The 21,683-nt window shown below is 35.7% G+C and overlaps 1 protein-coding gene across 4 annotated transcripts in view; it reads right to left on the reverse strand.

The window, feature by feature from the left end:
* Positions 1–21,683, reverse strand: part of LOC111154080 (B-cell scaffold protein with ankyrin repeats 1) — a 307,642-nt gene that overhangs the window by 274,292 nt on the left and 11,667 nt on the right. For all 4 annotated transcript variants that reach the window (XM_022513462.1, XM_022513469.1, XM_022513445.1 and 1 more), the window contains exon 2: positions 1,520–1,918. In XM_022513462.1, the coding sequence (XP_022369170.1) occupies positions 1,520–1,918 (399 nt within the window). The remainder of the gene's footprint in view (positions 1–1,519; positions 1,919–21,683) is intronic.

Below are 21,683 nucleotides of genomic sequence, written 5' to 3' on the forward strand. Positions count from 1 at the left end.
TAAGGAAGATGTGGTCCATATACACTATGGAGTATTATGCCTCCATCAGAAAGGATGAATACCCAACTTTTGTAGCAACATGGACGGGACTGGAAGAGATTATGCTGAGTGAAATAAGTCAAGCAGAGAGAGTCAATTATCATATGGTTTCACTTATTTGTGGAGCATAACAAATAGCATGGAGGATGAAGGGAGATGTAGAGAAGAAGGGAGTTGAGGGAAATTGGAAGGGGAGGTGAACCGTGAGAGACTATGGACTCTGAAAAACAATCTGAGGGTTTTGAAGGGGTGGGGGGGTGGGAGGTTCGGGGAACCAGGTGATGGGTATTAGAGAGGGCACAGATTGCATCCAGCACTGGGTGTGGTGCAAAAACAATGAATACTGATACGCTGAAAAGAAATAAAAAATTAAAAAAAAAAAAAAGAGGACACAGTCGTCTCATTAAGGAGCCGCAGGTGACACATCCCAGTGAATGAAGGCAACTCCAAAGACCCAGAAATATGCTCCAAGAAAAGGAGGCAACACTTCATATTTGATACGGTCAGTAGAAATTAAAAACCCCACCTCTTCCCTGTAGGAAAGGAAGCCATAGTTAGAATACTAGGAATAAAAGGTTTAAACAGAGGTTGAGAAAACCAGGAATGCAGCTGACATGGCACCACCTCTGCACTCAGGCAGAAGCAGAAAAGAACAGGGGAAGGGAGAAACTTTAACATTAGAGAGCTTCCGAGTTTTGATTATTACATGGAACTGTAATTAATTACCAGAGGGGAACCCAGTGTTCTGCTTTTTGACATGTGGCTATATGATTAAAATGAATTTTTTAATTTAAACTAATTAAACAATAACAGTATTCCATAATATAGTTATAGAAATCATACAATGGTCAGCACAATGGAAGTTTTATAATTCTAAAGCAGACCTTCAAAGCTTGGACTGCTACTGACTGGTAATAGTAATAGGGTAGATAGTAACTCAAGCATTACCAGTTAAGGGGCACCTGGGTAGCTCAGTGGGTTAAAACCTCTGCCTTCAGCTCAGGTCATGATCCCAGGGTCCTGGAATTGAGCCCCACATTGGGCTCTCTGCTCAGCAGGAAGCCTGCTTCCCGCTCCCTACCCCTGTCCTCTCTGCCTGCCTCTCTGCCTACTTGTGATCTTTGTCTGTCAAATAAATAAATAAAATCTTAAAAAAAAAGAAACAAAAGAAACCAACTTCTAGAACCAAACTGCCCTATAGTATAGCATACCATACTTGTTCTATCAAGTATGAGCTCACACGGGCTACCCTAAGGAATGTATTTATAAACCATTTTTAAAACAACTGATAAGCCCTGATTAGAAGAAAATAGCTAAAAATTAAGAACATTCATGCATTTGAAGAAAGCGCAACATACATTCAACATAAAGTTGGCTTCCATTTTTCTTTTTTATCTTAGTATCAGATAGTCATTGGTTCAAAAAAAACTTTAGATTTCTTAATTATAAAAAAAATATAAAGAAGATTTGGCAACATTACCTCTGAATATGATACTCTCGATTACAGCGATGTAATCTTGGGGCTCCTGCTCAGTAGACATCTCCCATTTGCCTCCAGCGACATTTAATAGTTTGTAGAGCTGATCTGAACTTGTCACCCCACACAGCAGAGTAACCACACTCTCTGGTGAATGAAGTACCTTTTCCAGAAACTGACATTTCTTTGGAGTTAGGTCTTTAAGCAGGCCATTTGATAATATCAGAAGTTTACATTTGTAAGAGTTTAAATTCAGCAATTCCAAATCTGAAAAAGAGTAATTCTCCAAGCGATATAATAGGACTGCTTCCCTTTTCACAACATGTAAAAAAACTTCTGTCAAGTACAGAGCCCATTCCTCAGCATCTTCTTCATATATCATTATGATGTCTCTTGTATTTTCTGGAAAAACAGAAAACAATATATTAATTTTCTTATGTTTGAAATATTAACAACATATTATATTATTAATCTCAAATTTTTTATGTACTCTCTAGGGAATATATTACTTTTATTATACCAGAGACCAATAACATAATTCATGTTATCCCCATTATGAAATCATACAGGATTAAAGTAATCCTTAAGGTCAACACAGTTCATGCTTTGTGCGAGTCTACACTATACTCATTGTACCAGAGTGAACCAGGATGCTCAACCCAAAGAAGAGAGAGGTTTCATGGCAGAATAAAAGGAATATTTTGCAGGATTATAGGAGCTAGGCTCAGAGATGGCTGTGCCAGTAATCACAAAATTTATCCAGATTCACAGTATTTAACTCCTTTGAGCAACTGTTTCTTCTTCTACTAAATGAAGGTAAAAGTAAAAAATAAATAAGCCCTACCTAAGGAATCAGATTGTTCTGTGAAGATATGGGAGAATTTTCATTAAAGAATTTTTGAGTCTTTTTTTCCAGGTAAAGATGACTGCCTAAAGACAGGTGCTCAGAATTCTAACAAAACAAAAATTGTTAAAAAAAAAAAAAAAAAGAAAGAAATTCAATAGCAGAAATGAAATAAAGGGGGTACTATCTCATGTCATAAACTAAATTTTATGCTGATAAAATAATTAGAAGGCTCTGATGGAACAACACTAATCCAAAACCTCTCTCTGAACCTATAACCAATTCTGATAAAGAAACTTGAGTCATCACCAAAACCACCATGGTGCTTATGAATCTCTTCTCCATTTGGAAACTGACGAGGGAGTGTCTGCAGCAGTAGGAAAGACTGTCAGGACTCTCCACAGGTCAGGGCTCACAGATGAGTCAGAAAAGCCCAGCAAATCCCACAGGAACCCAAGTGCATCTTTGGGCAGAGGGCAGGGGCCTTACAGACAATATTTAACAGGTCTCATTAGAGACTACAACTCAGGACCTCCAACCCGGGACACTTTGCTTCTCCTCCCCTTTTCTTTCTGGTCATTAAAAACTGACTGGAATATAGATTTTTGTCAACCAAACTGTAGTTTGAAGGGAAAAATAAAAAGTAGCAAAAAAGAGAGGGACGGGAATTTAAAGAATAATTTGTCCACACTATCTTAAGCAAACAGATGCCTTAACAGAGCTAAGAGAAACACAAGCAAAATGAAAAGATAAATAATACAAATTTCTAGTTGCGGGAAGGGATTACACAAATAATATTAACAGTAATAATATGATCATAAAAATAATTAAAGTAACAGCATGCGAAGACTAGTAGAAATCATAAGCAGGGAAGTAAAAAACTCCATAGAAGTTATCTATAGTATAAAAAGACTAGAGATTAAATAAAATCAGAGTTCAAACACAAGTTGATTTAACTTTTTTAAAAAAGTATCATTTAAAAGTGTATGAGATAAGGAGACAAATTGAACCAAAACAGTACCATTACCCAGATAATACATAAATTAGAAAAAGCAATAACTAGGATAAACATAGATAATATTTTAATTTCTGGACTAAAAGAAAAGCTTGATATTTTCATAGTAAATGCAGAAAAAGAGAACAAGGTATAGCAATTGGTACAAATATATCTGCATAAGAGACTAAAAAGGAAAAGACTTAGTATAAAGACAGTTTAAAAGCTGCAGTAGAGGGGTGCCTGGGTGGCTCAGTGGGTTAAAGCCTCTGCCTTTGGCTCAGGTCATGATTCCAGGGTCCTGGGATCGAGCCCCACATCGGGTTCTCTGCTCAGTGGGGAGCCTGCTTCCTCCTCTCTCTCTGCCTACTTGTGATCTCTGTCTGTCAAATAAATAAATAAAATCTTTAAAAAAAAGCTGCAGTAGAAAAGAACAAAAGACACTAACATATTTTAAAATATAATTTTAAAAATCCTTAAAATGTAAAAGAAAAATGAACCAGTTCCATATATCAGTGGGGAATGATCAAGTTCTAAGAAAAATTGTTAAGGGAAAATCTATCTTGATGAAATTGCCGTTGGTTTAATGATTACTATAAAATGTCTTCATGTGTTCAGGAAGGAAGAGCAACTCACCCAAGAGGAGAAAAATGATAAGCTGGTCAAAGATTTCTTCAGAGAAATTTCAAGCCCAGGTTAGAATGAATTTTAAGAAAGTTCTTACAAAAATAATATTATATTCTCATATTATAGAATATTGTACAGCAGTGAAAATGAACCACTGCTACATGCAACATGGATAAATCCAAAGACAAAAGATGGGGTGAAAGAAGAAAAAGGGTGTATTCTGCAATGATTGTATTTATATGAAGTTCAAAAACAAATAAACAAAAAAATTCATGGTGATACAGATAGGATATCTGGGCATAGGATTAATGAATGAAAGCAGGCATGGGAGAACCTGCCAGGATTCTGGAGATGTTCTCATCTTGGTCTGAATGGTTGTCACACAAAGTGTGTGTGTGTGTGTGTGTGTGTATAAACTTTATGTATAAAGTTAATTTATCTGTATTTCTCAGATTGTGTGTGTAAATTATTCTTCAATAAAAAAGTAAAGTACCAAAAGAAAGAAGAATGTTCCATGATGACAGCTATGCAAGAGGCCTGGTCTAGAGACCAGTAGGGACTTAAAACAGGTGAATGGAGCATTTGAGGAGGGAGAGCCTGAGAGCATTACAGGAAACCAACAGATACTAGTTAGAGTTAGTAAATCAAGAAGTTGTAGGATAGATGTATCTTTTAGAAACAGAACAACAAAAAGGAAAAATCTGAAAGAACTATGGTTCTTGAAGTTCTATGGAGAATGAAATTGTGTTTGGTGATGGGGAGAGCAAAGGACTGCTGGTTTTCATTATAGATGTTTTACCATAGTTCAATATGCAAGTGTAACCATACTCAAAATTTAAATAACAAATAAAAATACAGGCTACAAATAGAAGAACCAGAGTAAATAAAATGGAAATGTAAAAAGTTTGAAAAAAGAAAACGCAGTAGGTTTCATATAAGTACATGCAGAACAAAGATAAAATGTTGAGGGGATTATGATTGCACTACAAAATCAGATATTAAAAATCTTGATGAAACAAATGTACTCATGGGATGGGAAAGCTGAGCATTTTTGGAAAAAATAGTATAAAATATTAACCTCATCCTTGATAGAATTTAGTCATTTAATACTTCCTAAATTTGATTTATGAATTTAAAAAATGATTCCATCCTCTCACTATTTTTTTATCATTTTCCCTAAACAATAATAATTTAGAGTATTCTAAGTAAAGATTTTTATCTGAAAATTAATGTCCTTCAATTTTACTTTATATTATTTTATTTAAAAAATAGCTTGTAGAATATGATCTCATTTTTTTTAAAGATTTTATTTATTTATTTGAGAGAGAGAGCACAAGTAGGCAGAGAGGCAGGCGGGGGAGTGGGGGAAGCAGGCTCCCTGCTGAGCAGAAAGCCCAATGCAGGGCTTGATCCCAGGACCCTGAGACCATGACCCTGAGATCATGACCTGAGCCAAAGGCAGAGGCTTAACCCATTGAGCCACCCAGGTGCCCCTATGATCTCATTTTTAAACAATCATTCCATGAGCATCTACTTAAAATAATTTTATTGATAGTTAGTAACAGTTACCCATGAAAGATAGGACTGTGAGAGATACATTGCTTTCTTTAAAAAAAAACTCTTCCAGGGGATCCTGGGTGGCTCAGTCAGTTAAGCATCTGCTTTCAGTTCAGGTCATGATCTCAGGGTCCTGGGATCCAGCCCCCTGTTGGGCTCCCTGCTCAGAGGGGAGTCTACTTCTCCCTTTCCCTCTGCCCCCCCCCCAACTCTTTGTACTCTCTTGTTCTCTCTCTAAAGTAAATAAATAAAATCTTAAAAAATAAAAATAAAGAATTAAAAACTTCCATATTGCTTATATTTCCATAGTAAACCTGTATTATTTTATAAAACAAAATAATCATCCTTAAAATCAGTGGTAAGGTATTATCATGAATACAAAGAGCAAAACACCAAAACTCTTGTAATCTACAATTATCTTTTTTTTCTTCTGGATATAAAGCTTGTATTTTCTACAACACCGATGGGCCAATTAAGACTATAATGATTTTGAAAGCTATTGTATTTTTATTAAATTATCTGCATCTTTTCTAATGATATAAATATCATCTCCAAGGACAGATGCTTCCTCTTTCAACTCCTTGATTCCTAAATAATGCCTTTCATAATTTCTTGAACAGGTATTCAGTAGAGTTTTTAATACGCTTATATGTGCAGCATGAAGATGACATCTGGAAGAAAAATATGGGAATCATACACAAGTTGTGTATGAGTCATCAGGGTAGCTCTGTTATTCTATGTGTAGTGTCTCACCCAGCCTGGATGCTAAATACATACTTGTTGAACAAACACAAACATGGCACCATAATTCAGTATTTTTATGTTTGAGGAAGGGTAGAGAAAGAAGGTTCCTTTCTATTACATATAGCCAGAGTAGGCTACCGTATAGTTAAAAACTAGAGAGTAAAGACAAAATTCATAATGTGAATTATTAAGTGTTTCAAGTAAACTAGGACTCCATGTGTTTTACATATATCATTTTACTTTATTCTCAAAATTACCCTATTGAGTAGATTCAAACATTATTGTCATTTTACAGGTGGGAAAACTGAAGTGGTACTAGATTTGGATTCCACTGCAGGCAGTCTGACCCTACAGCCTGTACTTTTAAACTCTTAACAGCAAAGGACACAACATTATTTAAGAGATTAAGACAAATTCTTCATAGGTGATATGAGTTGGGTTAGTCAATATTTAGCAGCCTATGAGTTAATCTCAAGTATGCAAAGTCTGTGAAATCTTACAAGGACTCTGGTTCCCACCAGGGAAAAAGAGGAAATAGAACATATGAGGTACTCCAAGAGTATGGTTATCTATGAAGAACTTACAGAACTATCTTCTTGACTCTAAAACATAAGTCAATAAAATTATAGAACAAGTATAGAATAAGGTGTGCCAGGGTTGCTCAGCAGTTAAATCTCTGACTCTTGATTTTGGCTGAGGTCATGATCTCAGAGTTGTGAGACCAAAAGCCAGAGAGGGTTCCATGCTCAATGTAGAGTCTGCCTGTCCCTCTCTCTCTGCTCCTTGCTCCCCTCTCATTTGATCTCTCTAAAATAAATAAATAAATAAATAAAATCTTTAAAGTACAGAATGAGGGGCACTTGGGTGGCTCAGTGGGTTAAAGCCTCATGCCTCAGGTCATGATCCCAGGATCCTGGGATGGAGCCCAGCATCGGGCTCTCTGCTCGGCAGGGAGCCTGATTCCTCCTCTCTCTTTGCCTGCCTCTCTGACTACTTGTGACCTCTGTCTGTCAAATAAATAAATAAAATCTTTAAAAAAAGTAAAGTACAGAATGAATATTTCCATGTTACGTAGTTGGGTATCACACTACCACAGGAAATCAATTCTAGAGACAATCATAACTTATCTAAAACTTCCCAAGAAATAGTAGACAGGTAACCTTTCTCCATATTCTATGGTCATTTTATTCTTAGGTTAAAACTGAGCCTTCCTTCCAAATTTATATTTGACTTATAGTTAGTCTATAACCCCTGTATGACAATTTCCAAAAGCTTAAAGATAAGCACTCAATGTCACCCCTTTCTTCTCTATAGATAAAGTCATTTCAATCTTTTAATCTTTAACTTTCTCAATTATTATTTACTGACACTTTCCATGTAATGGGCATGTTGCTAAGCATGTAACATGTATTATTTCATTTAATATTCCTAAAACTACATGGAGTTGCCCTGCTGTTCTTACTTTACCGGTGATCACACTGATCCTCAGAGAGGTTCAGTAACTTGTCAGGGCCACAAGGACAGTAATTGTTCCTTATGCTGCCTTCCAGTCTTTTCATTTTGAAACCATGTTGAGTCAAAATGCAAAAGTTATATAAAAGGCCTTTTCACAGCCATGGTTTTCTTCTTCCTTACTCAGAAAACAGAAGTCTGTCCTTGAGTAACATCTGGACTGTGGCCCCAACAATAGTTCTCTATTGATTTTCATGAGACACCTACTGACCTTTGTTTTACACACTTGGAATAATCAAACTTAAATCATTATTTGCCAGTTTAAAAAGGAAGGTTATTGTTGCTAATATTGACTGACTTTTATAGGCTGTGAAATGAAACAATAAAAGATGAATCTGAAATACAGAAACACAAAATTTTCATTCCTGGAAAGCTTCATCAAAATAAAGTCATTTTTGGAGATTCAATTAAGGTCTGTAAATAAATTATTTAAAATGTAAATCTCCAGTCTAACAACATAATGTAAATGACAGCATTTTACAAGGGTAGAACAGAATATAGCCATATTAATTTTTATAAATTTACTCTGAAGTGGTATTTCAGATTCCACAATGATGTCTTTTATTTATCCTACAAAGTACTATAACAAATTTTTTTAACTTGAAGGAAATTTGTATCAATAATTGATATCAATAATTGCTTTTGCACTGAGAGCAGATTATACTACATATTACCAAAGAATGAGACTGAGCATGAATCAAAACCCTTCCTATTACATATGTGTAGGTTCAAATGGCATATTTTTTCTTTTTGAATAAGATTCCATCTCTTACCAATGTCTGTGCAAAATGAAGAAAGATAGCATAATGCATCTTTTCAATATTATATTTTTTCTACCTGGTGACCAAAGTGCAGAAGAAAAAAGAACAGAAAATTACAAAGAAATTACTTATAGCCCAAAAGGACTCAGTGGTGGTAACACAAACATTAATCTTGATTGAATCACACACACATACACACACACACACACAAATATATCATTATTCAAAATACATAGTAAGTGTAACTGAACTTGTGCTCTAACTTTGTACTTTAGCACAAGGAAACAAAACTGGGGATTTTTCTCAAAGACATTAACGTAGTAAAACACACTATAACTCGTTGGTTAATTTCACTTATTCAGAGTGGCAAAAAATACCAGGTCTTTTCTGTGTATATCTGTGTAGCAGATTCTGCTAACGTACATCCCATATCTTCCTGTCCCAAGAGCTGCAGGTTAGTGGTCAGCTGTTAAGCACACCGACCATTTCCAACCTCTGTTTTGCTGCTTGAGGACTTTCTCTGTTCTGAGGGAGCTTCCTCAGCGCCATGCATCTGCCTGGCAGCTCAGAAGTGTGGGGATTTAGGGCAGTGAGGGCTGGGAGGCAACCCTCAGTCACCCTCCACTCACCTTCCTCAAATGCTGCATGTTCTGAAGCTGAGTGAGGCCCTCACTAACCAACGCTCATCTACTTGCCCACAAACCTCAGCTCACTTTTGCAATGGCCTGAATCCGTAGTATTACATACTATTGTAGTACATAATCAGAGATTATGGAAATCAGTGTGTAAATAATAGCCTTCCCATCCTTCAGGGGGACAATCCTGGGGGGTTATTCTACATTAGGGATGCTGAATTGTAATTGTCTATTGTGTTTTCTGCTTATTAATATACACATTGTTAGCTTTTCTCTCCTTGTCTCACATTTCCTATTTTTTCACTAGTGCTTCATGGGCTCATCCTCTAAATCAACTACCTACACTCATGTCCAATTCTCAGAGTTTTCTTCAGGGGAAATCTTTCTCTGTCACATCAACTTAGCTCTTCCTTTCAAATACAGGAAGGCACGAACACATCAATTTAAGATTATGCTTTTTAGCTATGATGAAGAACAACCAGGAAAAGTTATTTTTATATAAATGCAGAACCTTCCTCTTTCTTCTTCCTTTTAAGATGCAAACAAATGCATTTGTGCTTCACAGAACAACCTTGTAAGAGGAAAAAAAAAAGCATGGTGTGAACTGCTGCAGGATTATTCTGCAAAGATCTTCTATCCCTCATATATAAACTGCAAATGTTCAACTCCTTCACCTTACCAGTTTTTAATCTCTGATACAAATTATTAATAGTTTATTTAAAATTATAAACACAAATGATTCTATATCTGTGAACAGATTTTGAAATATGTCAAACAGTGCAAATTTGTGGAATCCTATTTCAGCAGTGTCTATAGCCTTTCCTTCCTTTTATTGTCATTACTGATAATTCAATCTAACATAACATTGACCATAAGACAGGTGATATTCCTCTAAGGAAATGTCTTTGATATTCCTCTAAGGAAAAAAAATATTATGGTCAAATAAACTATAATATACTGTAATTTTTTTTAAGAGAGGGAAAGAGGAGGGGCAGAGAGAGAGGGAAAGAGTTAGAATCTTAAGCAGTCTCCATACCCAGCACCAAGCCTAACGCAGGGCTTGATCTCATAACCCTGAGACCATAACCTGAGCTGAAATCAAGATTTGGACGTTTCACCAACTAAGACACCCAGGTGCCACAATATACTATAACTTTTTTTTTTTAAGATTTTATTTATTTGACAGACAGAGATCACAAGTAGGCAGAGAGGCAGGCACAGAGAGAGGAGGAAGCAGGCTCCCTGCTGAGCAGAGAGCCCGATGCTGGGCTCGATCCCAGGATCCTGGGATCATGACCTGAGCCGAAGGCAGAGGTTTTAACCCACTGAGCCACCCAGGTGCCCCTATACTATAACTTTTAAGATGAATTCTGATTTCAGAGAATTTGACTAGCCAGCCCCAAACAGAAAAATACTGTCAGAATTAATTGAATATGGTAATAGTATCACATTTACACAGTCTCTTAAATGTTTCTCATTTCTTCAATTCACCTTCAAGAATAATCTCCTTAGGACCTGTATATTTTTTATGATCTGTCCAGGCTGATTCTTCCCATATGTATTACACCATTCAGGCTCCCGTGCCCACACCAGTAGAAAGCACTTCAGAACATTAGCAGGTGAGAGAAAGGAATGATAGGGTTAATTACTAGCTCTCTCATTTACTTCCCCATTCTGGTTTTGGCAGTACCTGCTTTCTTTTGTGGCCCTCTTTTCTGTGGCTTTTCTTCCATGGCTCTAGTTTTTATGCAGCTCTAGCAACCATCTTCCTTCCCCTTCCCTTACAAGGGTACTAAAAGATTCCTGCTTTTAGTCTTTCAATACTTAACTATCTCTTCTTGGATTCTACAGCCTTGCACATATTAATAAATAATCCCCCCTTTTTTTTTTTCAGTTAAAATGTCTGATGGTGATATCTGTTTCCTGCCAGGATCCTGATAAATACAGGTACTAGGAGTGGCCACAGAAAATAGATTCTATGGGATCAATTTTGGAATTGTGTTGCTCTCATAATTACAGAGAATACAAGCGACCCCTTGCCAAAGGAAAATAATAGATTGACAATTTATGGCATGCAGAAGCAACATAATGACTCAATTTTTCACCAGGGATAATTTGGTATGGACTGTCAATGGAGGGGAAAGTTTTGGAAGCTCGAGTGCCTATGGAATTTAGTTAATATTGTGGCAACAGGAATTACAGGGATGGGGTGATTGGTGTATAATAGTTTCTCTGACTGTCCCAGAGCGTGCATATACATAGACAGGGTTATAGCTCCAGTAGCAGGCAACTCCCCATCCCCAAGATTCTTATAAGCCAATGTGAGGACACTGTTTAAAAAAGTGTGGAATCATAAGACTCAAGAGAGACTGGGGACAGAGACGAGGCTGAGAACTTCAAATTCCCTAGCATCTCTGGATCATTTTTAACTGAGGGAACATGCGTTCCCTTTAAAAACAAACAAAAACAAACAAAAAAAGTTTTCAGAATTTTATCTAAGGCAACTGCCTCACAAGTGATGTCAACTTTTCTCAGCATCTATGCCAACACCCCTCCTTGACTGTCCATAAGGTCAATAACTAGCATTAGATCCCATAAGTAAAAGGAATTTTAGAAAAACCACTTAACACACAAAAAATATTATATAATCCTGCCAATATGTATCAGCATTAGTCTGGAAAGAATGTATGGAATAGATTTTAAGAGTTATTAGACCAAGGATGGCAAAAGGGAAGACTTAACCTGATTAAATCCATCAATATGGCTGTAGTCCTACAAGATTCAGAACTTAATATGTTAACTCAAGTGCCTGGGGGGGGGCACTTGCAGCCTATTAGAATGGATAATTAAAATCTGGACTCCATCACTATGGAGTCAATGTGATTACATTGCTAGACTTGCCTTCTACGATGGAGAAAAGGGGTCAGCAAGCAAATTTTTTTTTATAAATACTTCAGGCTTTGTGGGTCAAATAAGATACTTTCTTCTTCTTTTTCTCCCTACCCTATGCTTTACCTCCTTTTCTTTCCTTCTTTTTTTTTATAACCCTTTAAAAGTATAAAAACTATGCTTAGCTCACAAACTATTCACAAATAGGTCACCAGCGAGATTTTGCATATTGGTTATAGGTTGCTGATCCTTGCTCTAGAGTATTCCGACATTCTCTTTACTAAGCATTAAGAAATTCAATCACGATAAGCTCTGTGATATACGTCCTGTGTAGCCTGGACATGGTGATAACAACTGGATCTTCAAATTGAACTTTTTTATGTCAATGAGGCATAATGAAGTCTGGATTGGTAGAGAAGTCTGAATGGTAGCACTTAATCATTAGAAGCAATTTAACTAATCTACATATTTTTTCACTCCAGGGATCTGTTGTGGTAACTAACTGAGCTGAAGGTCCTTATGAATTAAGTACATGTATAGCCTATGAACCCTTAGTTGTACCTTAATAAACAAAACAACTCCAGAATTAGGTGCAAAAAATGACTTAAGTTGAAATAAGTGGAGATTCACAGGCTTCTATCTGGTTTATAGACTCAGAGCCCTTTGGCTGAGGAAAAGCCAAATCCCTTTGACAAAGGGAAGCCTCTATCTAAAGAAGCTTCTAAATGTATATACAATGAATCTTCCTCTAAGCATTTCCCCAGAGGCCTGCAGCTATGTACACTGGGAGAAAAGAATGCCCATATATCCTAATGTTTATTTTACTGATCTCCATTGACACAGATTCCTGAAGACCCAAAACGTCAGCATGGCACCCTAGTAAGAATGGGAACTTACGGAAGTCAGGTGTAATGACAAATGACATCTTGCCTTGGGTATATTTAACACTAGTTCCAGTGGCCCATAAAGATATCTTAGGGTAACATATAATGGCAATACACATAAATAGCAAATGCCAGAATCCTTACAGAGAATGATATTATAGTAGGAAAGGGAATATATGTCTAGAATTGTCTAATTCCATCCACCCACCACCCACCATCAAAAACATAAACTAAAGCAAATACTATATTCCTGGTATAACTGTAAAGACTGGCACCACAAAGAAAGATGTGAAAGATGTAATAGTGATTATATCTTCACATCTTCATTCAACTCATCAGTTTGCCCGTACAAGATAACTGTTGATTTTCACAAACATAACTAGGTGTTGATATCGACTTCTGTTCTACACATATCTTTACTGGAACAAATTAACCAGCTTGCAGAAACTATATACAGATATTGACCTGGTAAATACTTTCCTTGTAATTGCAATCAATAAAGATAATAAGCAGTTTGCATTCACCTGTCACAGACAGGAGCACCTGTCACTGACCTCAAGACTATGCTCGCTGTTATAATACAGTCTGCAGAAATATTGATATACCATAAGGTATGTTATCATAATATGTAATATATAATTGGTGACAGGATTCTAATTAAACTTGCTCATAAAGAAAGAGCTAATGTCCCTGGAGCTTTAATATGACACTTATGTACCAGAGTGTGAGGTTTATCACCATGCTAAAGGTCACTATCCTGCAACATTGGCAAACTTTCTACACATCCAATGGTTCAAGGCATATCAGGATACCACTGCATGTTGAAAAATAAGTTACTGCATTTCACCACTGGATGGACCTTTTTGCATTTTGAAGGAAGCATACATACCTGGTCAGTATCCTGACCATTTACCAGGTAGCCAATAAGGATACCAGCTCTGAGTGGGGCCAGATTAATAAAGAGTTCTGCTACAAGACCAGGTTGCAGTGCAGACTTCCCTGTCATTTAGGCTTTATAATAATGCTATCTCATACTTCTGACAACTCTCAATATGAAAATCCACAACTCATACCCCTAAGGTTTTGGAGAAAGACCATGCTTTATTCTTCTAACGATTCTTTTCTATCTGAAAATTAACTTGTGAGTATACTTGAGTCCAGACAGACATTAAGGTCTGCCTATAGGACACTAAGTGTTTATGAAGCCTAACTGGTCATTCATAAACTCCATGTTATATGACCCACCAAATGATACATTTGGTTGTGAGTAACCATATTCCATTAGGAAACTAAAATGATAAATATACAACCAGACCCATGTAGTTGTCTGGGCTTAAATTCACATGGATTACGTACTCTGACTTGGGTATCAAGCCATAATGCAGGCAATATTCTTGAAAAAATGAAATAAACTGCAGTCCCTTCCTTGAGGTTTCCAATTGATAAAAGCATATGATCAGTTATTAGACTATAAAAAGAGAATTATCTTTAGATACATTGGCAAATGTAATTTTGCTGTCCTAGTTCTGAGCAAGAGAAAATTATATTGTTATTCCCTTGTTTCTTTGCTCTCCCTCACTCCCCATTTTGACCTCTTCTTTCCAGAGCACAAGATGATGGCAGTGGTGGGGCGGGGGGAAGTACAGCCAGCCATGGCTTAAAAACAATGACCAAACAGCTTGCTTTTCTTCCTGAATTCTTTTCACGGACTTTAGGGGAGATTTAATTGTGCAAATGAATGCTCTTCGGTTCCTGTTTCTGAAGTATATAAAACAAGGACATGACAAATACACTCCATATTCTCAAACTCTAATGAAATCTTCCAATGTAATTACATAAGCAAATATCCGATTATCATTTAGACACTAATGTCTTTCAACAGTTTTGTTATGTGCAGAATTACATATGATGTCATAATATGAGAATATAACTGAGTAAGAACACACCTTTACCAAAACCCTCTGTAGGAAGTTTATCTCACAACCTACTATGGGGATTCTAAAATATCTCAGAAATGTCTATATACTAGAAATATGTACATACTGGAAGGAAGAATAGGATAATTAGCTACTCCTTTGTTGAAGGTTACATCAGAAAGCATGTAAACCCCCACCCCTTCCTGATGTCTGCATCTTCTGCAGCCACTCTTGACTAAAAGAGAAACAGCAAACCTAGCAAAGTGTGTCTCCTACCACTCCCAGAAGCAACCCAAAGCCTCCTGGGGCCTATGCTCTTGGTAAACATGACTTCTGGTTAGAGCTCACACAAAAGCAAAAGATCAAAACCCTAGGCACCTCTAGAAAAGTCCTCAACCCTGTTATCTATTTGATTAGAGCTACATTGCCCTATTGTGACCCCATTCTCTCCTAAAAATGTGGTCAAGGCATTACTTACACCAGAGCCATTTTGGGAACTTGGAAAGAACTGGGATTGGGACATAGAATTAGGATTGGGACTTGGAAAGAATTGAGATCAGGGTTATCATCCATCATATAATGAAGCACCCAGAGCAATCCTGGTAATTCTTTAGTCCACTCAAGTTTGAGAATTACTGTAGTCTCTTTTTCTTATATAGACAGTACTTCTAGTAGTATATTTGATGATTACAATTGCAATTATTATCTCTCAAGTTTTTCTGATATATAAAAATATAAAGATTTTGGTCTTTTTATTTTATTTTATTTTATTTTATTTTATTTTATTTATTTGACAGAGAGAGATCACAAGTAGGCAGAGAGGCAGGCAGAGAGAGAGGGAAGCAGGCTCCCTGTTGAGCAGAGAGCCTGATGCGGGGCTCGATCCCAGGACCCTGGGATCATGACCTGAGCTGAAGGCAGAGGATGAACCCACTGAGCCACCCAGGTGCCCCAGATTTTGGTCTTTTTTAATAAGAAAAAAATCCAAATGGCTTATGTTGTTTAATAAGGAATGCATGCATATGTATTATTTAATTTACTATAATCATTAACTTGCTCAAAATCTGCTTTATTTCACCAAGGTGATTTTGTTAGTCATATATGGCCAAATTGTTCTTAAAAAAGAACACAATATTTGAAATTATATATTTAAAATTTAGGTTGTAATTCTAAAGTGAATATTTTGTTTATGATGTTTATCCAAAACTATACGAAGTAATATAGATGGGGAGGAATTTATACTGTATGTGGTTAAGTAAAAGCAATTTTAAAACTATTCCACTTCATACTAACTTTTATAAAAATTGCTGTTTTACTATTATTAATTATCATGCTCCAGGTGCCATATTAGGAAAATGAACAGCCCAGAAGTCAGGCACTAACCTGGTTACAAAAACCAAAGATTAAAAAAAAAAAAATCATGTTCAATTACTTTACCCAGGGCTAATATTTTGCACAAGATTAAATACTAAATTCTATTCTGAACTGAAATAATGAAGCATAAGGAATTCCTGATGGGGTTATTTTCATTAATATTTGACATTTGGAAATGTATAATATAATAAAATCTATGCATGAATTCTTTTAAAAATGTGAACTTTCAGACAAAGAAGTAGAACTTTAGGTTACAAAGAAACAAAAAGAATTTTTACAATTATTTCTACATTTCTTCTCTCCTATTAAAATATATAAGGAGAAGCTCTACACCATGTAAAGTTTTAAAGATAGAGCTATCAAGGATATATGAAAATAAATATTTTAAATTATTCTTAATTTTTGTAATTCATCTTATTTATTGTATCTGATTGCTTAGTTACTTACATTTAAACATAATGTAGAGAAATAGTTATCCGAATACTGAATTTCCCCCTATACTTTTTTCTGAAGGCATAAAAATAAGATACTCTTCATATTTAAAAGTTTTACTGCTTGAACTTGAGGAATTCTTATATTTTAATGTGGTTTGCAATTGCAAGCAAAGTTGAAAATCAGCAAAAGACTTGAAAATATACAGAGAAATGAATGATACAGTCCATTCATTGGAAATTATTAACACTTCCAAACAGTCATATTTAACACATATTTGTTCCTACCCTTCTGGATCTTGACCCTCACTGCTCTAACATTACTTTTGTTTTAATTTCTTTTTTTAAATGTTTTATTTTAATTCCATTTAGTTAACATATAGTGTGATACTAGTTTCAAGTGTACGATACAGTGATTCAATAATTCCATACATTACCTGGTGCTCATTATGACAAGTGCCCTCCTCAATCCCCATCACCTATTTAAAATGCTCTAACATTTTATAGTCTCAGTCATTGCTTGGATTTTCAGATCCAGCATTTTGACATTTAGCAGGATATTTTCCATAATCATCCATAAGTATAATGTTGACAACAATACCTCAATATCAATTTCATAATCATTTATACCTATTCATATATTTACTTAATAATCACTTAATTATTATTATTCAAAAAAACTGTTCAGACTTTAAGAGATATAAAGATTGTGAAGCACAATTCCTGCCCTTAAAGGAATTTACATACTAGAAAAAGGAAATGGATTTTTAGAAATTACCTCAATATGAGGTAGTTTATTGTAATATTGCATTAACACCTGTAATTGAAGGATCTTTTGATTTTATTTATCCTAGGGTTAGTGTAAAAGTATTATCTTGGAAAGAAAGTATCAATAAGTCCTTCAATATCACAAAATGCAGAATTGAACTATTTAACAAATTTAAAAGATTTAAATTTTACAAAATGTCTCTTTTGACATAAAAGAATGAAAATGTATCATGAATCAGTGTGCAAATCACATTGAACATTTCAAAACAATACATACAATGTGAACTCTTTTATGAATGCACATACAAACTCATATAATTCAAGATAAATATTAACAACACTTATTTCTGAGGAGAAGACTGTGGTATATTATAATTTTATTCTGATATTGTCCATTTTTAAATGTTTTACAATGCATATATGTAATACTTTTATAAGAAAATTCCCTTAAAGATTTTATCACATGTGGTTCTATTCATGCCTAACCAGTCTGGCTCCAACCAAATTTTTATCACTAGGAGAAAACAGTTTCAAGATAATTCTCTACCAGGATTAAAAATGGTTCATGTTCAGAGAGTAAACAGAGTAGGACTATAATACAATATTAGTGACCTTTTATGAAGAGTGCACATCTAAATCCGTCATCTCTCAGAGTATCTTTGTCCTTCAGTGGGCTGGGACAGAAAATCCTTTATGTAATGGAAGCAGATGGCATCTAGCACTAAACCTAGAAGTTTAGCTAGATGTATCAGAACAGTCCTCACTCCTCAACCTGGTTAAGTTGTTTCAGTTTCTTAACCTGAAATAACGGGGATACTAATCCGTAATTCCTAGAAAGAAAATCTGAAGCCTGTGTATCAGAATAGGTAGTGGCATTCAGCGCTCACTGATAAGCGTAGCAGGGATTATAACAATGATGATGATGATTACAATAAAGACAACCTAAATGTAGCTAGTTCTTAATATGACTGTTTTGGTGTTTACAAGAATTAACTTCTTTTAACCTCATAACAACCCTGTAAGCATATGTTCTTCCTATCCCATTTTGCACTTGTGGTACCTGAGGCACTGAGAAAGTAGATACTTTGCTGAAGCTCACAGATCTGTACTAGTAAGAACTGTGACAGCAACAGCAGCTGGTAGCATTAATGATAAGGATTATTAAACGGGTTAAAAACACCAAACGTGAACAAACAATAATGGGACTTCCTTTTTTATTTCACTATAAAAACAACAGTGAATTCCAGAGAGATGTTCCAGTAATGAATAAGGATATATCTTGCGAAAGATAACCACCTAAGGGTACTATTGATACGCTGTTTATATTTTATTAAAGTTTATTTCCTCATGGTTATAATCCAGTGTTTTAATTAGACTGATGGTGAGTGAAGTCTGATAGATATGACCTGATCTGTGATATTCATGCTACTCTTTGTCCTCGTGTTTAAAAATCTGCATTCATTTCCTATTGCTGCCATATAAAATCACATAAACTTGTGGCATAAAGCAACACAAATTTATTATCTGACAGTTTTGAAGGTTAGAAGTCTGAAACAGGTCCCAGTAAGCTAAAATCAAGACATTGGCAAGGCTATGTTCCTCTGGAGGCATTAGGAAAGAATCTATTTATTTGCATTTTCTAGAAGTCATCCACAGCTCCTGGCTCATGGTCCCATTCCATCTTCAAGCCAGCAAAATCGGGCTGAGTCCTTCTCATGCTGCCATGTCTCTGGTTCCCCTCTAATGCCTCTCTCTTTGTCTTATAAGGACCTTTGTGATTACGTTGGGTCCAGCTGGATAATCCATGATCATCTCTCCATCTTAAGGTAAATTGATATAGCAATCTTAATTCCATCTGTAACCTTAATTCTCTTTGCCATGTAGTCTAACATATTCACAGCTCCAGCGATTAAGATGTAGACACCTTAGGGGAGCCATTATTCTGTCTATCAAACATCTGAAGACTACTTCAGCTCTAGTTCCTTTGCTAAAGCCTTTTAGAAAAAGTTCCTTTTCTAGGCCTTTCCTAAAGCCTTCTGAAGTAGAACAGATATATGTGCAAGTATACTTTCTGCTTTCTTCAGAGTGTTTGCAGGATGACCCTGATTAAATAGTTTAAATGATCATTGTTTAGATTTCTCACTGAGTCAAAGTAAATGATACATTAGGAGAATTTTCTAAAAGTCAATTATTAGGGTTTGAAAATTCCTTTAAGGTCACAAAGCATTAGGCAGATACAAATTATTAGCCTTCCACTTTTAGAGTACTCTTCATTGTAGCCATTTTGCAATATATTTTAATCACATCTCTATTCCAGCTTGATGATTTTAAATATCCAACGGCCTTCATTAAAGACATTGTTTTTCTAGCATTGTGTTGTAGGTATTTCAGTTCCTGTTATTTCATTAACCTCTAAGGACCCTGAAAGCAGCAAAACTTTCTAAAAGTTTACAATTATTAGTTAGAAACTGTGGTTGCTTATTCTATCCCTTGCAAAGAATGTTTCAATGTTGGCCTATTAATGGGTAACAATATCATCTTTTATGTTACTTATTTTCTATTAAAATGATTTTCGATATACATGACTACTTCATTGACTATAAAAACGGAAATGTCCACATGGGAGGATTGCTTTTCTAACGTGAGTGTACATGTGTGTTTTTGTGAGAATAAAATGAGTTTATTTCAGAGAGTTATAGAGTGGCTAGGAGGTCAGGCTGTGGAGTCAGGCTGTCTTGGAATCCTAATTCAGCCAGCTTCAAGCAAATAATTAACCTCTCTGAGCTTGGATTCCCCATTTATAATGTACAGATAATATCACCTATGAAATCTGTTGTTGTGAGAATTAAATGAGATAAACTATGTAGAGAATTTATCATCATTCCTGACACCTATAAGTGCTAAATAAAACTTCATTTCAACCTTCTGTAAGGTGAAATTGGCCTTTGGAGGACAGCATTAGTCAGCGGGTAGGATGCCAACTCCCAGAAACATAGTAACAGGGAATCAGAGAAAGTCATTCCCTTCAGAATACTTCTTCAACTTGGATTTGGTAAAGGATAGTGTCTTAGATTGAAGGTCCTGTGACTTCATGAACTCTAACACTATCAAACAGAGGTTGATCTATGTGCCCAGAACCTGTCCTTACCTATAATTTTTTCAATATTATTTTATTTTCAATCTGTTTATTTGTATGGCCACCTTCTCTTTAGGGTAAGTGGTAATGATTTTTCATTTATGGTAGTGATGTAAATGTTCCTTTAAAATACGTTTAAGCTAAAAAAAAAAAAAAGTTAAAGAATTTTTTTCTTAAACAAAAGGGTACAATAGCCAAAAATTTGAGGAAGGTTTTGTGAGAATGACTGAAATTTGCAAAATGCTGTCCCAGGGGACTATACTCATGACTGCATTCTGAAATGAATAGTGACTTTCTGGAACAGAAGTTATGCATCAAGAGTCACCCCCAGTAGTCACAGTAAACACTCTTAGCTGTAGCTCATCCTGCTAACTAGTTCTCATAACTAAATTATTCAGATCTCAGCAGTGAAGGTTTTTGAGTTATCTGATGTTCAATCAGAATGTAGATAAAAAGAAATAGTTCCATTCAGCTTTTCCCATCCTTATTTCACTTAAATGCAGTCTCTGAGGGCTGAAGCCACCTTTTTATGTATTTCTTGAACCTAGCACAGATCAAAAATAAATGTTTGAACAGTGAATGAATAAAGGATAATTACTCCTGCATAGACAATAGAGGCATTAGTCCACTCTTTCTTGATGGATATCCTCAATCCCAAATGCCTAGAGAAAGCAATTTTAATTTCTGCAGTGGTTTTCTCTAAAATAAGAGATATTAATTGAATTAGTATTATGAGCCAATCACTCTCATGAAGAATTAATATGATCATCAATATACATAATGTCTCCTGGGCGTCAGAGAGTCATCTCATTCATTAGTGACAGAGCCACTAATTGATCCTTTGTGTTTTGGGGTTTTTTTGTTTGTTTGTTTGTTTGTTTGTTTTAGATTTTTATTTATTGGAGAGACAGAGTAGGAGCCGGGGGGAGGGGCAAAAAGAGAGGGAGCCTAATGTGGGGCTAGATCCCAGGACCCCGAGATCAGACTTGAGCCCAAGGCAGGCAGTTAACTGACTGAGCACCTGGGCACCCAATCCTGTGCTTTTTTTAATTTCAAATCCAGCACAGTGAAAAAGTATTTCCTATATCATTAAAA

This window comes from Enhydra lutris, unplaced genomic scaffold (assembly GCF_002288905.1).
Source record: "Enhydra lutris kenyoni isolate GAN:26980312 unplaced genomic scaffold, ASM228890v2 scaffoldscaffold3, whole genome shotgun sequence".
Lineage (NCBI taxonomy): Eukaryota > Metazoa > Chordata > Mammalia > Carnivora > Mustelidae > Enhydra > Enhydra lutris.